Source organism: Chiloscyllium plagiosum, unplaced genomic scaffold (assembly GCF_037043375.1).
Source record: "Chiloscyllium plagiosum isolate Xiang-an unplaced genomic scaffold, Cpla_swu_hap1 HiC_scaffold_14, whole genome shotgun sequence".
Classification (NCBI taxonomy): Eukaryota; Metazoa; Chordata; class Chondrichthyes; order Orectolobiformes; family Hemiscylliidae; genus Chiloscyllium; species Chiloscyllium plagiosum.
The window spans coordinates 26893431-26919617 of NW_028270152.1; the positions used below are offsets into that span (position 1 = coordinate 26893431).

The window sequence follows — 26187 nt, forward strand, 5'->3', positions numbered from 1 at the left end:
TCTTTAATCTATCTTTGCAGCAGATGGTGCACCTAAGTAAGTGGGGGTTCCAACTAAATCCAGGGCAAATAACGTCTTCTCCTAATGGTATCTGTAACATTGGTTTCCCTTTGGTGCCATTGGTAATGATTCAGCTGCATATCTCTGATTCACATAGAAAAGAGAAAATACATTCAACTTTGAATGAATATGTGGAAAAGATTAACTCGAGAAACCTTATCTGAAAATTTTACACCTTACTTCATATTCCAGATGTCACTGGAAAATTAAAGAGGAAAGTCAGAGGGCACATTTTACACGTTTACCCTTTATGGTCCCTTTTAAGTTGAAAATTCAATATGCCAGTGGGAGGCACATAGGCAGTTGAGCAGGTCCTGTAGTGTCGTGAATAGCATCCCTGACTCTGGGGCAGAAGCTCCTGGTTCAAATCTCACTGCAGGACTGGGTGGTCAAAGAAGGTATGTTCAGAGCCTGGCCAAAATAGATTGAATATCAACTGGTAAATTCTTTAAACGTGTACCAATAATGGGAGAGATTCCTGGTCAGGTCATGTGATGGAAGAGAATTAGAGATTGCACCTTCAATTTTCATGCTGCAACACAAGTGGGAAGAAAGTGCGGGTTTTCATAGGATCTTGACATCCTTTGGGAGGCGACAATTTTGCCCAATTGGCTGCACTGTTCTCATTGATCAGATTGCTATACTGGCTCAGGGATCAATCCCCCTCCCAACAGTGGATTTGGGGCCTACCTCCTTGGCTGACATTTGAAGATTACCCAGTGGTGCCGGTTGGACCTGCTTTTGGGTGTAGAACTCAAGAAGAAAAACAATAAATAGTTGAAACTCTTCCAACCAAGCAACGAAAATGCAAAAGGACCCTAATAAAACTTTATTAGGATTAGTCAAACGTTTAGCTGCAAGCTCTCAAGGGAAACTGGATGTTGTGTGAATAGGAAGGATTTAGAGGGATATAGGCCAAAATGCTGGCAAATGGGACTACTTCAGATTGGGATGTATGGTTGGCATGGGCCGAAGATTCTGTTTCCATGCTGTATGACTCTATGACTCTATAAATGGAGTAGGAGCAACTAGCACAGAAAAATTATGGAATGGTCTATCCCTTCAGTAGCTTATTCAATGATCTTCCCTCTGATATAAGGTCAGAAAGGGATGTTCATTGATGATTGCACAATTTTCAGAACCATTTGCAATCCCCAAATACAGAAGCAATTCATGTCCATTTGTAGCAAGACCTGATAATCTTCTCTGCACTGTTTGTAGTGCAATCACAATGTGGTGATCAGAACTGCATGCAGTACCCCAGTAGTGGCCTAATGACTTTATACACCAATCCATTATAGTATCCTTGTGTTTGTATTCAGTGCCTTGTCAGATGTAGTTAAGGATCGACCACAGAGGTATGAGCCGGTGGTGATAGGGAGGCAGAAGCAAAAGGAAGATAAATAGATTTGTCATGGAGAGTCATAGTTTTTACATCCCAAAAAGAGGACCTTCAGCCCTTGATGTCCTTGCTCGTCATCAAACATTGTGCCATTGTTTATGGTTGCATCAATTGAGTAGATGCATTGGGCACAGAGAAACTGAGAGAATGGGGTGGGGTCCTTACAGGACATGAGATGAAGTGTTGTCAAGGTAGTTGTAGGAGTCAGTGACCTTGTAATGAGTATTAGTAGACAATCCCTCAGAACAAGGCAAGTTATGGTGGAAAGGAAAATGTAAGAGTGTAAGACCCTGTGAATGTGAGAGAAGGATGGGAATTAGATGTTATGTTGATGATATGTTTCAGTTCAGTTGGCAGCAGAAAGTCTCATTGTTAGTAGCGTTAAAATATTGAAAAATGGAGTTGGGGATGGCAAGCCTGAGCCAGACTGGAACAAGGAATGTTTCACGTACCTCACAAAAAGGCTGAACAAGGATCCATGTGGTGTCCTTGGCAACATTCTATTTAGCGGCAGTGAGATGTGTTAAGGAGAAACATTGTGCAATGAGAGGACATGTTCAGTCAGGCGGAGAAGGATGGGTGGTGGTAGAGGAGTGGTCAGACCTCTGCTCCAGGATTATACTTAAAAGAAATGTCTGGATCCTGTGTGCTTCAGACAGACTCTTGATCAACTTATCTAATCCCCAGAGAAAGTGGCGGCAGTGGGGGTTGAAGCAGAATCAGGGTGATAGGTGTAGCCATTTGGTTACAGGGATACTTCTGTACAAGGAGAATAGAGAAGAGTATTTGTCATTTCTACCATACTGATACAGGCCCAGCAGAATGATTTAAGTTTTACCTGGTAAGTTTTACCATTCCAAACACCTGTTTGTCACTTTACATGACTGTATTAATTTCTGTACAACATTCATAGGAAAGCAGGAGTAGGACTTGGGTAGGGAGTAGGATCTTTGGCCCTTTGAACCAACTCCACCATTCAATATGTTGGCATTCTTTCCAATGAGTGAGCGTAAAAGGAGCAGACAGTGAACAAATAATTTTAGCTAAGCATTTGCTATTACATTCAAACTTAGCACAGATTTATTTGATGCATTTTTTGGAATACGGAAGGTTGTGAAGTATGCATCGAATTTACAAGATTTGAGTACATGATTTTCAAGGGAGGCCTATACAAAACTCAAGGTCCTATTTAACTGTCTAACACACCATTCATTTGTCCAGCATGCCCTGGGAAACTGCAGTTTTTCTTCTTTGAAGTCCCTTTGTGTTGAGAATTTGCAAAATATCTTTTATAAGTGACCTGTTAAAGGAAACCCTTCATTTCTCAGTGTCTCTTCGATATGCTCACCATGGATAGCAGTTATATTTTCTGACTGAAACATTTCCATAACTGCCTTGGTGATCCTTTGAAGTTGTGGAAGTCGTGTAGTGGTGAAGACATTTCCTTGCAACCCCTGTGGTTAGTGTTTGAGATCCCAGCCTTGTCTCAGCTCATGACCTTAACAGGCAGCCTGCTACCTACTTTACAGATACATAAGATTCCATTTCACTGGCATGTATGTTTTGCATTTTTATTTTCTGGAAGCTGAAAGGTTAATGCAATTATTGGAAATGAAAATCCCAAAGCAACTTTGAATGCAAATAGACGGTTTACTTGCATTATTCGATTTGCAGCAGTGGGCATTTTAAGCAGAAAGCGGCAGTCTGTCCATTTTCTCTGTGCAATTACTCACAATCTTCCTGATGTCTTTTTAACCTATTATATAGCATGTTATGTCCCTTGAAGCCAGATTTCATACCCAGATCTCTGCAAGGAGTAGAGTCTGGGAAGAAATTAGTTGCCCCAATGTTTCACTGATGTTTCACTGGAGGTCTTTGTGGAGACAGTCAGGGTAAGGAGGGAGCTGCTGTTCTGCAGCATCCTCAGGCACATCCACAGAGTGCCACTATAGCAGGCCTAGATACAGAGGATCAGTCCTCTCACTGTCATCCAGAGGATCAGTCCTCTCACTGTCATCCTGAGGACCAGGCTATAATGTGGGAAGAGATTCACTGACATCAACGGAGCAGAAAGAATGGTGCAGCTCTCTACAAAGCCTAATATCATGACTTCCCTTGTCCTCTTCCACGTCATTTAACATATGTTTGCAATGGTGTATTGCAACATCCCTTTCTGTTTCTAAACACACTCACCTTTATTCCTCTCTTTGCCACACCAAGTCAGTCTTGCACCCATTGTTCAGTCACCAGTACCTCCTAGTTCCATATATCTTATTCCAGGAGCCAGTCAGTACATTCATCCTGATCCCATTTTGCTTCTCCAACTTTCAGCATGCACATTGTATGCACTGAATGAAGAGTGTTGTGCTGGAAAAGCACAGTAAGTCAGGCAGCATCCAAGGAGCAGGAGAATCAACATTTTGGTGTACGCACTGAGCCTATCGTAATTGTGAACTACTTTAATGTCATCCAAAAATATGCAATGAGCTTCACCACTGCATGTGGCATCCTGAGGGCTATTGTGTTAATTTATGGCCTCTCAATGCCATCTTACTCTATCTCATGTTCTTCTTCCCGAGTCGTTTAGAGCACCTGGAACAACAGAAGAACACACTTTGATAGGAAAATGCTTCCAAAAGATGCACCATCATGTGTTTCATTCCCACAAAGCACCTGCTCGGATGCTGCCCTCCATATAGCTGCATCATGAGCTCGAGGCAAAACCCAGTTTGAATGGATAACAGTAGATATCAAGGGCACGAACAGTTGAGGAGTGAGTCCTGTTTCATTCCGTTACCAAATCTTTTCTTGCCTGAAGTTTCTATTCTGTTTGGCCTCTCTCATCTCTCTCATCTCTGTGTGATGAGATGGGTGATGGTAAGATATAGGCCAAAGTGAGTACTGCGGAGAGATCAGAGTCGAGATTAGAGTGGTTTCTGGAAAAGCACAGCAGGGCAGGCAGCATCCGAAAAGCAGGAAAATCGACGTTTCGGGCAAAAGCCCTTCCTCAAGAATGATGTACGGCTTTTTCCCGAAACGTCGAATTTCCTGCTCCTCGGGTGCTGCCTGACCTGCTGTGCTTTTCGCAGCACCACTCTAATCTTGAGCTCTTCAGGTATGCATGGGTCAAAATTTCAGTTTTTGTCATGCTCCACACCTTTCTTTAAAAAAAGGCTTCATCTTATAATTTTCTGTTTTTTAAAAAAAATTTTTTGAGATCACTTATTTACTACTTCTGAATTTACTTAGTGTTTTTAAAGATTGGTTTACCAAATTAATTCCTGGGATGGGAGGACTGACAAAAAAACAAGAGACCGAATCAGTTAGGACTATATTCACTGGAGTTTAGAAGAATGAAAGGGATGATTTCTTAGACATCTATAAAATTCTAACAGAACTAGAAAGGGTAAATGCAGGAAGGATCTTCCTAATGATGGGGGAGCCCAGAACGAAGGATCACAGTTGAAGGATGTGGGGTAGGCCATTTAGGATTGAGACAAGGAGAGATTTCTTCACCTCAGAAGTGGTGTGCCTGTGGAATTCCCTGCTACAGAAAGCCGTTGAGGCCAAAACATTGAATGTTTTCAAGGAGTTCAATATAGTTCTCGGGGCTAAAGGGATCAAAGGGTATGGGGCAAAAGCAGGAACAGGTGATTGAGTTGGGGTGAATGGCGTTTTCCTGGTCCTATCTTCTATATTTCTGTGCAATCGTTTCAGCCTTGACCTCCAAAGCTTTATGTTAGTCTCTGAAATGTAAGAGCATTACACCATAGTGACAACCCTGTGCTCCCCTCTACCATCTATCCACCCTGTTACCTCCTTCCCCCCCCCCAAACACACACACACACACACAATCTATGCAAGTTCATACAATATTGCTAAAAGTAACATGGGTTTGAATCATGTGAAAATCTCCATTTATTTTTTTTAGCATTGGCACTTTTGTTTCACATCTTAGCAAGTATCAGCACTGATGTTTAAAATGTGATTGAGTGGTCTGTTCAATTTAGAAAACACAAAGAACACATTTTGCTGAGTAGTACAAAGACATGTAAGCATTGATTCCTGCGAGAAATTCTGACTGAGAGTATCAAACTATTAGCAGGAGTCTGAGATATGTTGTACAAACTGTGCTGTTGTTACAAAAATACCTCCTTTATAATGAAAGCATCAACAGGGGTACATAGTGGCAGCTTTATTCCTGGCCAAAATAGACTTGATTTGGATAATTCCAGCATTATTATTGTACTGCTCCAGGCGACTAGGATTGATTTTTAAGTGTTGTGAGAACCATCCACTGCTCACTATATTTCGCTGGTGAATTCCCTCTGCTTTTGTTGGGAGAGGTTGCTGCAGTTATGGCGATGGTCTCTGTTTGTTGCAGCTTATAGGGGAGAATCTTAAATAATCTGTGCAAATAAATTTCGTTTGTTTGGCTAAATGCCTTGTTCACTATAATTCCTCTCCTAAGTCATTTGTGCATCTGACTCACTGAGTAACGCACATTAACTGGTGAATTAGGAGCAAGAGTAAGCCATTTGGCCCCTCAATCCTCCTCCACCATTTAATAAGATCATGGCCTTGATTCCACTTTCTTGCCAACCTTTAATGTCCTTTGAGGCCCTCATTAGTAAAGAATTTATCTCTTCATTAAAAATATTCAGTAGCCCATGGCTCCTTCTGCGGAAGACTCATAATCCTGCAAGAAAGAAAAAAAAACTCATCATCTTAGTCTTGAACCCCTTTCTTAAAACTATGACTTTTAGTTCTAGTTTCTCCCATGAGGGGAATCATCTTTTCAGTATCCACCCTGCCGAGTCCTCTTATATGTTTCAGTAAGTTCACCAAACCTGTCCAACCGCTCCTCATAAGCCCCTCATCCCATAAATGAGTCAAGTAAGCACATTATGTTGATACTGGATCAGTGGTTCTGGAAGAGAACAGCAATTCAGGCAGCATCCGAGGACAGGCAAAATCGACGTTTCGGGCAAAAGCCCTTCATCAGGAATAAAGGCAGAGAGCCTGAAGCGTGGAGAGATAAGCTAGAGGAGGGTGGGGGTGGGGAGAGAGTAGCATAGAGTACAATAGGTCAGTGGGGAAGGAGATGAAAGTGATAGGTCAGGGAGGAGAGGGTGGAGTGGATAGGTGGAAAAGGAGCTGGGCAGGTCGGACAAGTCCGGACAAGTCAGGGGATCGAGTTGCTGGAGGTTAGAAACTAGGATGAGGTGGGGGAAGGGGAAATGAGGAAGCTGTTGAAATCCACATTGATGCCCTGGGGTTGAAGTGTTCCGAGGCGGAAGATGAGGCGTTCTTCCTCCAGGCGTCTGGTGGTGAGGGAGCGGCGGTGGAGGAGGCCCAGCACCTCCATATCCTCGGCTGAGTGGGAGGGGGAGTTGAAATGTTGAGCCACGGGGCAATTTGGTTGATTGGTGCGGGTGTCTCGGAGATGTTCCCTAAAGCGCTCTGCTAGGAGGCGCCCAGTCTCCCCAATGTAGAGGAGACTGCATCGGGAGCAACGGATACAATAGATGATATTAGTGGATGTGCAGGTAAAACTTTGATGGATGTGGTAGGCTCCTTTAGGGCCTTGGATGGAGGTGAGGGAGGAGGTGTGGGCACAGGTTTAACAGTTCCTGCGGTGGCAGGGGAAAGTGCCAGGATGGGAGGGTGGGTCGTAGGGGGGCGTGGACCCGACCAGGTAGTCACGGAGGGAATGGTCTTTGCGGAAGGCGGAGAGGGGTGGGAGGGAAATATATCCCTGGTGGTGGGGTCTGTTTGGAGGTGGCGGAAATGTCGGCGGATGATTTGGTTTATGCGAAGGTTGGTAGGGTGGAAGGTGAGCACCAGGAGCGTTCTGTCCTTGTTGCGGTTGGAGGGGTTGGGTCTGAGGGCGGAGGTGCGGGATGTGGATGAGATGCGTTGGAGGGCATCTTTAACCACGTGGGAAGGGAAATTGCAGTCTCTAAAGAAGGAGGCCATCTGGTGTGTTCTATGGTGGAACTGCTCCTCCTGGGAGCAGATACGGCGGAGGCGGAGGAATTGGGAATACGGGATGGCATTTTTGCAAGAGGTAGGGTGGGAAGAGGTGTAATCCAGGTAGCTGTGGGAGTCGGTGGGTTTGTAGAAAATGTCAGTGTCAAGTCGGTAGACATTCCACAAAGAATGCACCTGTATGCATTACCAAAAATTAAGGTAAAAGTCAGGGCTATGGGGCTTGCTCATTTCAACCAATATAGTTGCACTTAACCCCTGGATTGTAGAGCTTTTTATTGTTGTTTCAGCAGTTTCAAGCTGTACAGTATACTCGAAAAGCAAAAGCATTGATTTTTTTTTGCTGAGGACAAGGTATTATTACATTCCATTTCACTTTCTGTATCCATGGGGAGACTATTTTTAACCTGCTAGCTGAAGCAAAAGGAGTAGATTTTTCACAGTGTAATAGTGCTGCCTAATGGGGCGTCAGGAGTGGACGACTAATTATCACCCTGCAACTGGCTCCCAGTGCACTTATGAAGCATCAATAAAAAGAGCAAAGATTGCCCTGAATCACTCAAACCATTTAAAATACAAGCTAAAACAAAATGGTTAAACAAAACACATAACAAAACTCGGAATCATTAAAATACATGTTTAAATAAATATTTGACAAACTGCTATGGAAAGAATTTTGCAAATGTATGAATTAAGAGCAGGAGCAAGTCAGTCGCCCCTTTGAGTCTGCTCCAGCACTTAATATGATCACAGTTGATGTGATTGTCACCACAACTCCACAGTCCCGCCTACCCCTGACAACCTTTCCCTACTTATGCGTACCAAGAGCCTGAGTTGAGAGTAGTCAAAACCCCTATGAAATAATTCTATAGGGGCTGGTATCCCATCACCAAGTCACCTTTATTTACATGTGGAGAGTCTTTGGGCACTGATCCTCTCAGAGTGAACTGAATCTCAAACACTCCTGTTTATATCTGTCAGCCAGGGCTTCCTGATTGGACCTGATTAATGGCCCCATTCAGGGAACTTGCATTCTGTGGGGAAAAAGTGAGGACTGCAGATGCTGGAGGTCAGAGACAAAAGTGTGGCTCTGGAAAAGCACAGCAGGTCAGGCAGCATCTGAGGACCAGGAGAGTTGACATTTTAGGCATAAGCCATTCACCAGGAATGTTCTCATTTGCTGTGAGGTTGACTTGGCTGCCCTCATTACAATCACTATAACACTCTCTGAATCCGAGGACATGGGCCGGTTCTCGTTTTTTTGTAGCAAATAAAAACCAAAAGAACTATGGATGCTGAAGACCAGAAACAAAAACAGAAATTGCTGAAAAAGCTCAGCAGGTCTGGCAACATCTGTGCAGAGAAATCTGTTCTGAGGAAGGATCACTGGACCCAATGCTAATGTTAGACAGAGTGGTTAAGAAGGGCATTTGGAATGCTTGTCTTCACTGCTTAGACTGTTGGGTTTAGGAGTTGGGACATCATGTTAAGTTTGTACAAGATGTTGGTGAGGCCACATTTGGAGTACTATGTACAGTTCTGGTTGCCCTGATACAGGAAGGATGTTATTAAGTTGGAGAGGGTGCAGAAACAATTTACAAGGATGTAACCGGGGCTGGAGAGTTTGAGTTGTATAAAGAGGCTGGATAGGCTGGGAGTGTAGGCAGTGGAGGGGTGACCTTGTAGAGGCTGAGAAAATCATGAGGGACATAGATAATATGAGTAGCAAAGGTCTTTTCCTTTGGGTAGGGGAGTTCAAAATTAGAAGGCATAATTTTAAGCTGAGGTAAAGAAAGGTTTAAAAGGGACCTGAAGGGCAACTTTTTTCACGCAGGGAGTGATTGGTATGTGGAATGAATTGCCAGAGGAAATGGTAGATGCAGGCACAATCACAATATTTAAAAGACAGTTGGACAGGTACATGAATAGAAAAGGGTTGAAATGATATGAGGGCAAATGGGGCTAGTTTAGTTTGGGAAACCTGGTTGGCATGGACGAGTTGGACCAAAAGGTCTATTTCCATGCTATGACTCTGTAACCATCCCCAACTTATCAAGGCTGTTCCAGATCTTATGTTTTTCAAACAAGTTGCCTCTTAGTTTTCTAAATTCCAGCTTATATAACTTTTCCCCATAAGATAACACATCCATTCCAGGCTATTAGTCTCGTGAGGAGTCTCTGAACTCAATTTTGAATAGGTTTAAAATTGGTATGAGGTGGTCTGGATTGAGAAGATTGTGACAGTGAAGAAAAGAAACTCTGCTTGTTCCCTTTGTGCTCCATCATGACTGAATGTCAATTCACAACTGCCTGGACTCTTTTTGCCACAATATTTCTGTAATTCGCTCAACCACTCCTTTGCTTCTGTATTTGATCCCCTTACACCTTCTTTTATATTGAATCTTCCGAGTCACTCCCAATGGTATAGTGGTCCATCTTTGTTTCTTCATGGTTAACAGATACGTGCAACTGATATACAGCTGCTTTACTCATCCATGATCAGATCCTCCATCAACTACCTTCAGGTCTTATTCTCATTGTCAAAATCATTCCAGTATAAAATAATTTTATAAGGAGTGACCTTATAGAGGGTTTTATAAAATCATGAGGGGTACATATAAAGTGAATAGGAGATCTTTTCCCTTGGATGGAGGATTTCAAGACTAGAGGGCACATTTTTAAGGTGAGAGGAGAAAGATTTCAAAAGGACATGAGGGGCAACTTTTTTACACTGAGATTGGTTTATGTGTGGACTGAAGTTCCAGAGAAAATGGTGGATGCAGGTCCAGTTACAATGTTTAAAAGATGTTTAAGTAAGTATATGAATAGGCAAGGGTTGGAAGGATATGAGCCAGGCACAGGCAGGTGTTACAACATGGGGTAAACCCTTCTGCTTAATTTCCAGCCAACCAGCTACCCCAGTAGCTGGAGCACCAGTTACATTGTGTCTTATTAAGAACACTTGGTGCTGTCACTGCTGGCTTTTATTCTCTTAAAGGTAGAGTACACCCACATCTTCATAAGAAAGGTGTGACTAGTTTGGGATTATGGTCGGCGTGAACAGGTTGGTCTGAAGGGTCTGTTTCCGTGCTGTATGGCTCTATGATTCTATGATAATCTGGGAGAACTGACATTATTTCTCAACCATGTTTGTCTACCACAAGTTATTGACAATTTGGCTCCACCTTCCAGGGTTAAGAGGAAATTTTGGAGTTCATTGGTTATAAACACTTTTGGATGTCTTGAAATTATTAAAGGGGATAAATGAATGCTAAATCCTTCTTATGATTAAGACTATGTGTTCAAATGCCCTTCCTGCTTCTTCCTGCTCCTTCCCAGAAGGAAAATAACAGTTTAACCAGAATGACCGACCATTGGGCTAATTCAAAATAGCCGATTCCAGTTTTCCTAGTCAAATAATAGTTGTCACTGGTTGTTTAGTTCTAATTGTACTATCTGAAAACATCTTATTTAAAGGGGAATCAGGAAAAGCAACCTAAAGAAATTGTGGATCAGTATGATGTGTGTAATCATGAAAAAACTAGTTCTGAAGCCAAAAGAAACACTGATTCTATTTGTAGATTTCAAATGTTTATTGGAAAAATGCAACTAAATTGAACATTGAATAAGTCATACAAATAAACATTTTCTTCACAAAATTTATACACAACACAATTAATCCCCAGGAACCATATTTCTTTTTAAGAATGTGGATGGAATTTTATGAGCAACATGGGCTATGCAAGATGTGTGGTAGAATCAGACAACATGTTCAGAGAGCCCTAACTTGACATCAATATCATCTTATCTCATCTTGTTCACTTTTCTTCAGCAGCATGGTGGGATGCTCCCCAGACAGCAATGAGTCCTCAATTAACTCATTATTATTGCTTGTTAAATGCCTTGTTAACAACACAATTCATAGTGTTCATATTCCAGTAGTGACCTTAACAAACTTACCAAATAAGCTAGTCATTTGGAAAAATTGACATGGAAACCAGAGTGGATTCTCAGAATCTTCAATTCATTGCTTGCTGCAAAAGATCTCCATATTACACACTGAACACCAGCACCTTACAGTGCAAGTTAAGTGGATTAGCTATGGGAAATGCAGGGTTACAGGGTGGAGTAGATGATGTGGATCTGGGCAGGATGCTCTTTGGAGAATCCATGTGGACCTGATGGGCAGAATGACCTGCATCCACCCTGTCGTGTTCTATGATTCTATAATGCTATCCTCTTAAGAACAGCACCACACATCTCTGGTCCACTTACCTGTCACTTCTGCACTTCAAAACTGCACCTCAGGCTGCAGCAACAACCATCATTGAATGCTACTGCAAGGACACTGTGCTCAAAGATGTCCAGTCAGCTCATGGCCTGGATCAGGCTGCATCGCTAGGTTCTTCACTCCCGGTCAACAGCGCTGACTCACTGTGAGCCCAATGGGTGCTTATGGCATCTCTGCCTTGCCTTGCCTTTTTTCTTACTTTGGCCTCTCAGCCACAGATACCAACCTCTGTCTTGCCTTACCAATCAGTGCAGATATAAAGCTGGGAGGCTTTGCCATTCGAGGATCTCCGGTGTGTGGTGGATTGCTCTGGGAATAGTGTGCGGTGAGATAGGTGCAAATTGGAGTTATACTTACCATGGGGTGGGAACAACAATGCAATGATTCAGAAAAGTAAACATTGGAGCATTAAAAGGAAACAGATAAGAGAGGGTATATCTTAAAAATACTGCAGGATATCAAGGTGCACATTATTTTATCAATAAAGTTATTCAGTGAATTTTTGTTTTCCATTTTATTAAAGAACATCAATGATATCAATCAGTTCACTGCATTGAACCAATCTGAACAGAAGTAAAAGTTTGTTAAACAAAAAGAATATATTTTTACATTAAATCCCATTAAAGAAATCAACCACAGAGTCCTAGAAATTGTAACAACCTTAATTCTTATTTCTCTGGCAGTATCCTAAACTAATTGTTCTCCTTCTCATTGGATATTTATAGGTTTTCATTTGTGTGAATATATTGATATGATTAACTTCACCTCTTTCCATTTAATATTGTGGACAAAGTGAAATCGATAAAATCCATGCTGTGCCTTCAGCTTCTGAAGTTTACACTCCAAAAACTGACTAGTTACCAGCAGCTTAAATTTGCTTTCAATAGCTTAGGTTGAAATAATTCCAGCAAATGTTATTGTTACAAAGGATGGCTCAAGTTCATTAATTTCATATAGGTCAGCTCATTGAAATTTCCTTGTACAGTTAAATTCAATTATCTGATTTGCTGCATTTCATTACTTAAGTATAGAACAGATTTACCGAAGACTGACTCATTCTTTAGTACTGTGCATTATTATCTACTTTCTTATCCTATTATGTGGTCTATGAATTTTTCCAAAGCTTTAGCACTGATTGGATTAATGGGGAGAAATTTCCCCCAGCATAGTGACAAGAATGGTGATAGGCAGCTGTATTATATGTGACTACTCCAGGCAGGACTTGTGGCCATCTGCCTGAACACAACTGTAGTCACAGGTCACCCTGATCCATGGATTACCCTTTGTGAAGATGACTCAGCAGTTTGGATCATGTTTTAACAAAGACTTTTTGGAGGTGTCTCATGAAACATCAAGCTTCATGAGCTAAACAGTGACATATCGGCTTACAAGTTGACCTGAATTTGATGGTGTGCCACTAATTGGCCAATTCAAAATAAATCACTGCCTGCTCTCAGTGTCAGAGTACATAGAACATAGAAACATAGAGGAGTACAGCACAGGAACTGGCCCTTCGGCCCACAATGTTTTGACGAACATGACACCAAATTAAACCCTTGGTCCATATCCCTCCATTCCTTGAATATTCATGTGCTTATCTAAAAGTCTCTTGAAAGCCCCTATCATATCTGCCCCCACCACCACCCCTGGCAGCAGTGTGTTCCAGACTCTTACCGCTCTCTGTGAAAAAGACTTGCCCCTCACATCTCTTTTGAACTTTCCTCCTCACTTTAAATGCATGCTCCCTCATATTATACATCTACCCCAGGCCTCCCACAAAATCCAAATGCCTAACCTTGAGAAAAGCAAAGTCAGTAATTTGGTAAAAGGGCCATATGCTCTTTCTACTCATCCATTAACAACAGTGTCTGGTTGTTGCATATGATGTGGTGTACCTTGATTCTGTTAATCGGAACCCAAGAATGGCTAAATACTCTATCTGAAAATAAATTGCTCAAACACTTAGTGGGCTCTTTAAGCATTATGGGAAATGAAACATCCACAAATTCAGTTAGAAAGTGTGCAAGGGTCTGCTGCCCGTTTTGCCGACAGGACCACGGAGAACTTTGTCAATTGCTTAATGAGGATAAAGGGAATCCCTTGTGGGTGATGGAAATCTCAGTTATTCACTCCATTGATGAAAGAGCATGTGTGTTGCTGCGGTTTTAGGGTCATACTTCAAATGTTTAACCTGTTTGGATAACAGTTACAGTTGACTATGAGGAAGAGGTGCGCAGAGACATTTTAGATGCCCAGCTCATAAACAAGATTGATTCTCATAGATCACTGTGCAGAGAGAGCACAGTGATTGTCATGCAAGTCAGCTGAAGTTCTTAGCAGTCTCATGGCATACCAAAGGTAACTACTGGTACCTCATCCAAAAGGAATGACAATGTAGGAACCCAACTCTGCACTGATGTACGTCTGAATTAGCTGAAGATAAAGATAAGAAACAATAATTCCAGTTTTTTTTTGTTTCTAAAAATCTAAAGATATTTTGGTAATTCTGAAGTTTGGAGGACAGTATGCTGACACATACTAAAATCTCCATTTCTGCATTGCTATTGTGTATATGTGCTGAATGTGCAATTAGATAATAAAGATTTTTCATTGTGGAACCTGTTCCAGATGTCACCGTTTCAGAACTTGAGATTGGATTTGTGCTTTGCTATAATAGGGGCATACATAAATATGGAAGAGCTATAAGTAATGCTAAATGTGTAGCAGGTGAGCTGGTGAATACACTGTTCACTTTCTGGCATCACTATACCAGTTAAAATCTCTTAGTATCTTCAGTAATTGTTGACTGATCATGAGTAATGGAGACATTTTCAGACTTTTAAACTGAGGTATTGTGTTTCAGTATTTTTTGTTCTTGTGAATGGAAAATACATATTTGTGCTTTAAACATGTCTTTCTTCATTATTTTTCTTTTTGAAGACAGATTATGAAAACACCACAAAAAAAGAGGAATAGATACAAATTATACAGTTTTAATTCGTAGTGGATAATACACAAAGCAACAGCTTATTTGGTTAATATAGTTCAATCAATAAGATATTGACCAGTATATACAATATACAATTTTAAATATAAAATTTAGTGTTCTCACTGTTTTTGGAACATTATTGTTTCATTCCTTTGCATTAAGAATCATTCTTTGATACATTTGAAACTGAACATGGTGAAGTTTTATTAAATCAAATGAATTTGTCACCAAAACAAACTTTATTTTAGTAAGGGACGGCATGGTAGCTCAGTGGTTAGCACTGCTGCCTCACAGCGCCGGGGTCCCGGGTTCAATTTACCCTGGTTTGCACATTCTCCCTGTGTCTGCATGGAGTTTGTCTGGATGCTTCTCCTCCCTCAGTCCAACAATATGCAGGCTAGAAGAATCGGCCATTGTAAATTGTCCAGCGATGTGTAGGTTGGGTGGATTAATCATGGGATATGCAGGGTTACAAGGTATGTAGGTATATCTGGGTGGGATGTCCTGTGGAGGGCCAGTGTGGATTTGATGGACCAAATGGCCTGCTTCCACATTATGGGGATTCAATGATTCTAAGTGTCAATTCCAGTGATTCTCAAACATGTTTGGCTGTGAACCATGTAGGTGGGGCAAAAGACCCAGTGGACCACCTGCTTCCTTCATGCATTTTCAGTTGGCACCACTCATTAAAATGAATGGGAAGAATGCTGCTTTAGCGCGACACCATTGAGGTGATACCTGGCTCCGAGGGAGGGAGTGTTGGCCCCATAGCAGGCTCTACATTGGACCAGTTCCTCTTCTAGGGTACAAAAAAAAATGCCAAAGCACTCTTTGGGAAGAGCAATGAAGTTAACCCCAGTGTATTTCCCCTTCAAATAGCCTCACAAAAATAGAATAGATTATCTGATCGCTGTTTGTGGGAATTTGCTGACCTCAAATCAGCTGCCGCATTGGTAGCTGTTTTTGAAAAAGTACTTTATTGGTGGCAAAGTGCTGGTCATGAAAAGTGCTATCCAGTATAAATGTGAGTCTTTGCTTTTTCTTTTTGTTATCACTCCACAATTTTGAAGCTCTGAGCTTACAGTTGTGTGTTAGAACATAGAAAATAGAAAAATACAGCGCAGTACAGGCCCTTTGGCCCTCGATGTTGCGCCGATCCAAGCCCACCTAACCTACACTAGCCCACTATCCTCCATATGCCTATCCAATGCCCATTTAAATGCCCGTAAAGAGGGAGAGTCCACCACTGCTACTGGCAGGGCATTCCATGAACTCACGACTCGCTGAGTAAAGAATCTACCCCTAACATCTGTCCTATACCTACCACCCCTTAATTTAAAGCTATGCCCCCTCGTAATAGCTGACTCCATACGTGGAAAAAGGTTCTCATAGTTAACCCTATCTAAACTCCGAATCATCTTGTACACCTCTATCAAGTCACCCCTAAACCTTCTTTTCTCCAATGAAAACAGCCCCATGTGCCTCAGCCTTTCCTCATACGATCTTCCTACCATACCAGGCAACATCCTGGTAAACCTCCTCTGCACCCGTTCCAGTGCCTCCACATCCTTCCTATAGTATGGCGACCAAAACTGCACACAATACTCCAGATACGGCTGCACCAGAGTCTTATACAACTGCAACATGACCTCCCGAACTCAATTCCTCTACCAATAAAAGCCAGTACGTCATATGCCTTCTTCACCACACTATTTACCTGGGTGGCAACTTTCTGAGATCTGTGTACATGGACACCAAGATCCCTCTGCTCATCTACACTACCAAGTATCCGACCATTAGCCCAGTACCCTGTCTTTTTGTTACTCTTACCAAAGTGAATCACCTCACACTTACCTACCTTGAACTCCATTTGCCACCTTTCTGCCCAGCTCTGCAACTTATCTATATCCCGCTGTAACCTGACACATCCTTCCTCACTGTTAACAACTCCACCGACTTTCATATCATCCGCAAACTTGCTCACCCAACCTTCTAGCCCCTCCTCCAGGTCATTTATAAAAATGACAAACAGCAATGGTCCCAAAACAGATCCTTGCGGAACACCGCTAGTAACTGCACTCCAAGATGAACTTTTACCATCAACTACTACCCTCTGTCTTCTTCCAGCCAGCCAATTCCTAATCCAAACCTCCAACTCACCCTCAATGCCATATCTCCGTATTTTTTGCAGTAGCCTACCATGGGGAACCTTATCAAACGCCTTACTAAAATCCATATACACTACATCTACCGCTTTACCCTCGTCTACCTCCTTAGTCACCTTCTCAAAGAATTCAATAAGGTTTGTGAGGCACGACCTGCCCTTCACAAAACCAAGTTGTAAGTGCAAAATAAATATTGTTTAGAAAACTGCATTGTCATTGCTCATTCTTATGATGGTGAGTGCCACAGACACAGGAGAGATCCAGTCAGGTCGTGTGCCTTTATTCAAGTGGTGAGGCTTTGAATATTCCATTGTACATCGGTGGCTTATATTTCAGACTCAGGTCTGTGAACCACACCAAGAACTACTGATCTAGTCCATCTCCTATTCATAACTGAAAATAACTTTAAAGTAACTTATACAGTGATTTACCAGTTTTGGTTTGCCTATTGCTTAAATATTTTCTTCCCTGGTGCCACCACTATCTTTGTGCTTTTAAATGCACCCAGTAATTTTCAGTGCCTTCTCAAATGGACAAATGGACACAGTTAAAAGGAACTTGCAATGCTGATTAATTCAGTCTGAGATGCGGGCCAGTTTTCTCAGACTGACTTCCAGAAATGTATTTCTAATCTAGTGCAATTGGTGCTGGATGTAACTTGTGTTTGAATGGTTTTGTTCTTTTATGCTTAAAATTTAGATGATTTGAGGTGAATTGAACTGAAACATCCAATGGAACCTCGCCAAAGCTTTACCCAAGTTGCTTGAATAAGATCTTAAATGAGTATTGCCAGGTTTTGGGTTATTGAACCATCAGTTCCTGACTTATTGACTGCTTCATTCTCTTGAGCTTTGAAATACCATGGACCTTGACTTTAGCTAAAATTTACTAATTTGCACAAAAATATTGAAACATACTTATGCAATTTGTGGAAAATTGCTAGTTGGCAATTATCACTGTTTCCTGACTTAAATAAAGTTGCCTCAGGCGTTAATCCTTAAAGCACACAACAGGGGATGACATATTGACAATGATCTGCTTGACATCTGATGTTCATCTAGTACCTGCATGCACTTTCTTGAAAATTAACTCTTTCAATTTTCCCTTAATTGAATGCTGATCTACAAACAGTAATCTGAGGATTAATATCACCATCAATAAAACCATAGCTGACATCATGACTCCACTTTCTTGCCTATGCTAAAATACTTCACTTCTCTGTTTATCAATAATGTATCCACTTCTGCCTTAAAAATATTCAAAGACTTTATTTTTATCAACTTTTGAGGAAGAGAGTTTCAAAGATTCATGTGAAAACAAAAATCTCCCAATCTCTGTTTTAAATAGATTAGATTAGATTACTTACGGTGTGGAAACAGGCCCTTCGGCCCAACAAGTCCACACCGACCCGCCGAAGCGCAACCCACCCATACCCCTACATTTACCCCTTACCTAACACTATGGGCAATTTAGCATGGCCAATTCACCTGACCTGCACATTTTTTGGACTGTGGGAGGAAACCGGAGCACCCAGAGGAAACCCACGCAGACACGGGGAGAGTGTGCAAACTCCACACAGACAGTCGCCTGAGGCGGGAATTGAACCCGGGTCTCTGGCACTGTGAGGCAGCAGTGCTAACCACTGTGCCACCGTGCCACCCACACTTAGTAGGCAACACTTAATTTGAAAGTGACCACCAGTTCTAGATTCTTCCGTGAGAGGAAGTATCCTTTCCACATACATCCTGTCAAAACTGCTCTTATATGTTTCAATGAAGCTGCGTTTTAATCTTCTAAACTCCAATGAATAAAACCTCAGGCTATCCAATGATATCTCATAAAAGAAACCGCTCGTTTCGCGAATTAGTCTTGTAAATTCTTTTGGAACTGTTTCCAATGCATTTACATCATTCCTCCCAATGACAGCTCATTTTCCCTTGGATAAATGGATCAAAACCTTTCACAGTATTCTAGGTATTGTCTGCTTACTGTATGCTTTGTTAGCAAGACCTTCCTTCTTTTATACTCCATTCCCTTTGAAATGAAGGCCAACGTGCTATTTGCCTTCCAATTATTCGCTGAACTTGAATGCTAACCTTTTGTGATTCATTTATGAGGACCATCAAATCCCTCTTTGCTTTCTGCAGTCTTTCTCCATTTAAATAATATTCAACAATTCTATTCTTCTTGCCAAAGTGCATAGGTTCGCATTACATTCCATCTGCTGAATTTTTGCCCATTCACTTAACCTGACTGTCCCTCTGTAACCTTTCTGTGTCATCCTCACCACTTGCTTTTCCATAATGTATGTGTCATCTGCAAACTTGACTATTGTACATTTACCTTCCTCATCCAGGTCAGTAGAATAACCTGTAAGTAATTGTGACCACTGATGTGTGTAGTACTGCACTAGTTACAGGTCACCATTCTTGAAAATGTCCCCTTTATCTCAACTCTGTCTTCTATGAGTAAGCCAATTTTCTATCTATGCTAATATATTGCCCCTAATTTGTCAGGTATGATTTCCCCTTCATTAAGCTGACTGTTCTTGATTATTTCATATATTTCTAAATATGCTGTGATTATATCCTTTATAATAGACGAACATGTCAGATGTTAAGCTAACTGGCCTATAGTTCATTGTTTTTCTTTTGTCTCCCTCCCTTTTGAATAAGGATGTTACATTAGTAGTTTTCCAAATGCCTGGAATTAAAAATAAAATTATTTTATTCATTCTGCCCAAATGAAAGATTTATCTTTTTTCCCACATTATTCTCCATTTACTAGATCTTTTCTAACTCACAACCTATCTATATCCATTTTGTAACCTCCTTACATCCTCTTCAGAACTTAACTTTCATATCTATTTTTGAAGCCATCTGCAAATTTAGCAACCATCCCTAAAGTTCCTTCATTCCTGTCATTTGTGTGAATTAGTTGAGGCATCAGCACTGATCCCTATGGCATACTACTCAACATATCTTGCCAAACAGAAAATAACCCATTTTTGCCTGTTCTCTGTTTCCTGCTAACCAATCTTGTATTTATGCCAACACATCACCCTTTATACAATGTGCTTTTATTTTCCATAATATCCTTCGATGTGGGATATTATTAAATGCCTTCTGAAAATCTACATCCACTGTTTCCCTTTTAACTACAGCACATGTTACTTCTACAAATTCCAAACTGGTTAAACATGATTTTCCTTACACAAATCTGTGCTGACTCTGTTGATTCCCTTGAATTTTTCTTGGTTTCCTGCTATAACTTCTTAGTTAATAGCTTGTAACATTTTCTCTGTGACATGTTTTAAGCTAACTGACCTGTGGTTTTCTGCTTTATATCTCATGTACATTCGCTATCTGCTAAGCCAATGGAGCCTTCCCTGAATCTAGGGGATTCTGGAAAATTAATACCAATGTCTCAACAATCTCCCTTGTTGTCACAGAAGGTCAAGTCATCTAGAATGTTGTGTTAGAAATAATTACCTGTGGTATTCTCAACTTAAGCAATAGATTCAATTGATTATAGGATAGAATAAAACAGAATCCCTACAGTGTAGAAACAGGCCCTTTGGCCCAAAAAATTCACACTGACCCTCCGAAGAGTATCCCACTCAAACTCATTCCCCATTTCTCTACATTTACCCCTGACTAATGCACCTAACCTACACTTCCCTGAACTCTATGGGCAATTTAACATGGCCAATTCACTTAACCTGCACATCTTGGGATTGTGGAAGGAAACCGAAGCACCCGGAGGAAACTCACGCAGACACGGGGAGAATGTACAAATTCCACACAGACAGTCACCCGAGGCTGGAATCAAACCTGGGTTCCTGGCGCTGTGAGGCAGCAGTGCTAACCACTGAGCCACCACTATTTATTCTACCAAATGCTTATGATACTTGATAACACTTTAATTTTATAAAAAATATTGCTGTATTAAATTATGGTTAAGTTCTGAAGAATCAAGTTTTGGACAGATAAGTATGAACTGGGTGAAAAAAATGCAAAAATGATGCACTTGCTTTCAATATCATTAATGTATGATGGAATTCAGTAAACAGTTGAGAAGGCAGTTGGAAATAGACAGTCAGGCTCACATTTTAGTGTAACTTGTATTTGAATTAATTCTGTATCTGCTGTCTCCACAGTGTGTGGTAATGCTGCAGGTGGTGTGGAAGATGAGGGTGAAGCTGAAGCAGGGTGGATTGAAGGAGCCGCTATCCTACTCTCCGTTATCTGTGTGGTTTTTGTAACTGCCTTTAATGACTGGAGCAAAGAAAAGCAGTTTCGAGGTTTGCAAAGTCGAATTGAACAAGAACAGAAGTTCGCTGTTGTCAGAGGAGGCCAAGTTGTCCAGATCCCAGTGTCAGAAATTGTTACTGGTGACATTGCACAAGTTAAATATGGTAAGCTTGAGAAATAGTTTCTATTGATTCTAATCAAAAGAAATACATTTTATAACTATAAAAGACTGTGTGTACATTTACTTTCTTCATCCAGGTTGCTACTGATCTCTGTAGTACCCCACTTGTTGGAAGTTGGCATCTTGAAAATGCCCCCTTTATCTCAACTCTCTGTCTTCTATTAGTTAGCCAATCTTTGATCTATACTAATACATTGCCCCAGTACTCAGGGCTGTTAGCTTATTAAGAAGTCTTATGTGTGGTATCTTACCAAACACCTTTTGTAAATCCAAGTATATTACATCTACTGGTTTCCCTTTACCTAGCCTGCTTGCTATCTCCTCAAAGAATTCTAATAAATTTGTCAGGTATGATTTCCCCTTCAATAAGCTGACTCTTCTTGATTATATCATATATTTCTAAATACACTGTGATTATATTCTTCTTAATAAATTAACATAACAGATGTTAAGCTAACTGGCCTATGGTTCATTGTTTTTCTTTTGACTCCCTCCGTTTTGAATCAGGATTCCAAATGTTTTGGAATTAAGTTTTTTTAAATTTTTCATGTCCTCATAAAGACATTCATGGAGCTTGTTTCATTTTATTTGAGTGACTGGTTTATTGGAAAAAAAAACCCTTATATTTTGAATTCTCTTGTTTTGTTTTACCACTGTGTTTCAGAGCCTACTGTAAGTGTCACAGACTGTACCCCCTCCCCCCACATCCCACCCACACTCCCTCCCTTCGTGCATTTTGGCCCTGATCGACCTTTGGATATCAAATCCTATCCTCTCTGCTCAGCTAAGAAGCAGCTAACACAGCTTGTAAATACCTTTGATGGTTGCCAAGGAGAATTCTGATCATCAGTCAGAGAAATTTGGACGGGAAACTAATATTTAATTCACTTTGTTTCTTTCGGTCTTTGCTTCTCAGCTGAAAGAGCCAATGGACAGGCAACCTATCGGTGAACATCGATGGTGTTTCATGATTGTCTGAACAGGGAGCACACAAGAATCGCCTTGTTTGAATTTGTCCCCTGTTGTCTCCCTCACCCTGTCAATTTTTTGTTTAATTTTTCATAATTACTTTGTGCGTGCCTCTTTAAAAATCAGTGTTTGGGTTTAACTGTGTCTGCATCCTTACTGTTTGTCCAATTACAATTTTTCTTTTCTGCTGGTAGCAGCTCTGCTTTTGCAGATGGGACGAATGAAGTTAAAAACTCAATATGTGTGAATTCTTGTCTTTCTCAGTTGAAACCCCAGTGTAGAATTACCACCGCATTTAGTTTTGATTGCTCATAAATAGGATAAAACAGCTCTGTATGATTTCATTAGTGTTCTTAATATCTTATTAGTTAGTTCCTTTGATTAACAGCTTCCATTGTTTGTTTTGAGACATTTACCACTTTTTCAAGGGATTTCATATTCGCATCTGTCAGTAGTAGAGAATGAACCATTTTTCAATTTTTTGACATCTAGTGCCATCATTGACTATTCCCTTAAGAATGTACTGGCTAGGCACAGAGTGAAGCTCCTTCTGCTCTGTCCTGACAGAAAAATATAGATCAGATTTCAAACATCATTAATTACCACAACAGTGCTTACAATTAACAAACCACAACAGCCACGCATGTGGTGCTGTCAATTCCAATTGTTATTTTTAACAATTTGTTCATGGTAAGTGAGTTTGCTGGCAAGGTCAACCATTGTTACCCTTCTCTAATTACCCTTGAGGTTGGTGTTGAGGCACTTTCTTGAACTGCCACAGTCCGGCTGCTTGGGAAATGGGTTCCATGCTGTGTTGCCGCACAGTTCCAGGGACCCAGGTTCGAATTCCATCCTGGAGTTTACACATTTTCCCCGTGTCTGCATGGCTTTCCTCCGGGTGCTCCAGTTTCCCCCCACAGTCTAAATATGTGCAGTTAGTTGTATTGGCCATGGGAAATGCAGGGATAGGGTAGGGGAAAGGTCTGGTGGGATGCTCTTCGGAGGGTTGGTGTGGACTTGATGGGCTGAATGGCCTGCTTCCACACTATAGGGATTCTATGACAGTGAAGGAACAGTGATCTTCCCCATTCCAGGATATTGTGCAAATGGGAAGTTACAGGGGAACTGGTGCTATGATGTCCCTTTTGGAAGTTTGAAATGTACTGGTCAAGGAGGGCTTAGTGTGTTGCTGCAGTTCATCTTGTCTACGGTGTGGACTGCTGCTGGGAAGTGAGTGAAATCTCCACAGCTTTCCCAACCTCTGACCTATTGTTTAAAGCAGAAGATTTATAGGTGAGGGCCGAATGTTCTGACAGTCAGTTAAACGTTTTTCCAACAGAGGTGGGAGTTGCATGTGGGAACCCCGGTGACTACGTATCATAACAGATTCTGAAGGAAATGTCTAGGAAATCAAAGAATTGAAGATTACTTGGAATCCTCTGAAAGTATGCATTTAAATCTGAGAATTCAGGGGGTTCTGATAGAATGAAACAATTTGTTACATTGGGAAAGTTAAAGTATTGAATTATGGTCGGCATGGTGGCACAGTGGTTAGCACTGCTGCCTCACAGTGCCAGACACCCGGGTTCAATTCTCCACCTCAGGCGACTGAATATGTGGAGTTTGCACAATCTCCCCTTGTCTGCGTGGGTTTCCTCCAGGTGCTCCAGTTTCCTCCCACAGTCCAAAAATGTGCAGGTTAGGTGAATTGGCCAAGTTAAATTGCCCGTAGTGTTAGGTGAAGGGGTAAATGTAGGGGAATGGGTCTGGGTGGGTTGCGCTTTGGCGGGTCGGTGTGGACTTGTTGGGCCGAAGGGCCTGCTTCCACACTGTAAGTAATCTAATTGAATGACTATTCAACTGATTTGCCCCTCTACCCCCACCCCCCCACACCAACTTAGCTCACACACTCCCAACTACATCTCAATATGCCCAGCCAAGGACTAAGAACATAGAACATTACAGCGCAGTACAGGCCCTTCAGCACTCGATGTTTTGCCGACCTGCGAAACCAAGCTGAAGCCCTTCTAACCTGCATAATTCCACTTTTGACCATATGTTTATCCAATGACCATTTAAATGCCCTTAAAGTCGGTGAGTCTACTACTGTTGCAAGCAGGGCATTCCATGGCCCTACTACTCTCTGAGTAAAGTAACTACCTCTGACATCTGTCCTATGTCTATCACCCCTCAATTTAAAGCTATGTCTCCTCATGCTAGCCATCACCATCCGAGGAAAAAGGCTCTCACTGTCATCCTATCTAACCCTCTTATTATCTTAACCTTCTCAACCTTCTTGTCTCCAACAAAAACAGCCTCAAGTCCTAACAGCCAGGACTTCCCCAGGTCCAACTTCCCCAGGGCCAACTGCAATGAGATCCAACTGTGGCTTCTACAGACCCCAGCCCACTTGCCCCACCACAGGACCTCACCACCTCCTTGTTGGGTCTGAAACCATCAGCATTGCACCTATTATTGCACCACCAGACCGAACACCCCTTACTCCACCATCATTCTGACCTCCCCACCCAGTGCCCCAACACAGACCCAACGCCATTCCCAATCCATGACCCACTATCAGAAATAACACTCCCTCCATCCCGTACCCTACCAACAGACCTGATTGCCTCTTAGCCCCTGTTCAGATTTGATACCTCCCTTTACCCCACTGCCATAAGTGACACTCCACTTTCCCTATCAGAGGACTTGACAACCCTTGCCCCACCTCTGGATCTGTCCATATAGCAGAATCCCCCTGCTATCCCACCACAAGACCTTCCCCTCATCATTCTCCACCGCCAGGTCTTGCTCCACTACTGGATCCAGCCAACTCTCGTTACCTCAGTGCCAACTCCCACTCCTCTTGCTTCACTGCCAGACCCGATCCAATCTTTGTCTCACTGCAGGAGCTAACCCTCCTCTTGTCCCACTGCTGGTCCTGACCCTCCTCTTGCTCCACTGCTGGACCTGACCCCCTCTTGCCCCACTGCTGGACCTGACCCTTCTCTTGTCCCACTGCTGGTCCTGACCCTCCTCTTGCCCCACTGCTGGACCTGACCCCCTCTTGTCCCACTGCAGGACCTGACCCTCCTCTTGCCCCACTGCTGGACCTGACCCTCCTCTTGCCCCACTGCTGGACCTGACCCCCTCTTGCCCCACTGCTGGACCTGACCCTCCTCTTGCCCCACTGCAAGACCTGACCCTCCTCTTGCCCCACTGCTGGACCTGACCCTCATCTTGCCCCACTGCTGGGCCTGGCCCCCTCTTGTCCCACTGCTGTACTTGACCCTCCTCTTGCCCCACTGTTGGACCTGATCCCCTCTTGCCCCACTGCTGTACCTGACCCTCATCTTGCCCCACTGCTGGACCTAGCCCCCTCTGGTCCCACTGCTGTACCTGACCCTCCTCTTGCCCTACTATTGGACCTGATCCCCTCTTGCTCCACTGCTGGACCTGACCCTCCTCTTGACCCACTGCTGTACCTGACCGTCCTCTTGCCCCACTGTTGGACCTGATCCCCTCTTGTCCCACTGCTGGACCTGACCCTCATCTTGTCCCACTGCTGGACCTGAACCTCATCTTGCCCCACTGCTGGACCTGGCCCCCTCTTGTCCCACTGCAGGACCTGACCCTCCTCTTGCCCCACTGCTGTACCTGACCCTCCTCTTGCCCCACTGCTGGACCTGACCCCCTCTTGCTCCACTGCTGGACCTGGCCCTTCTCTTGCCCCACTGCTGGACCTGAACCCCTCTTGCCTCACCGCAGGCCCTGCCCCTCTTCTTGCCCCACTGCAGGAGCTGACCCTCTTCTTGCTCCACTGCTGGACCTGACCCTCCTCTTGCCCCACTGCTGGACTTGACCCCCTCTTGCCTCACTGCTGGACCTG

The 26187-nt window shown here is 42.5% G+C and overlaps 1 protein-coding gene across 17 annotated transcripts in view; it reads left to right on the plus strand.

The window, feature by feature from the left end:
• atp2b2 (ATPase plasma membrane Ca2+ transporting 2) overlaps positions 1-26187 on the plus strand; it is an 838415-nt gene that overhangs the window by 561696 nt on the left and 250532 nt on the right. For all 17 annotated transcript variants that reach the window (XM_087994228.1, XM_087994235.1, XM_087994236.1 and 14 more), the window contains one exon: positions 21058-21315. In XM_087994228.1, coding sequence (XP_087850354.1) covers positions 21058-21315 — 258 coding nt within the window. The remainder of the gene's footprint in view (positions 1-21057; positions 21316-26187) is intronic.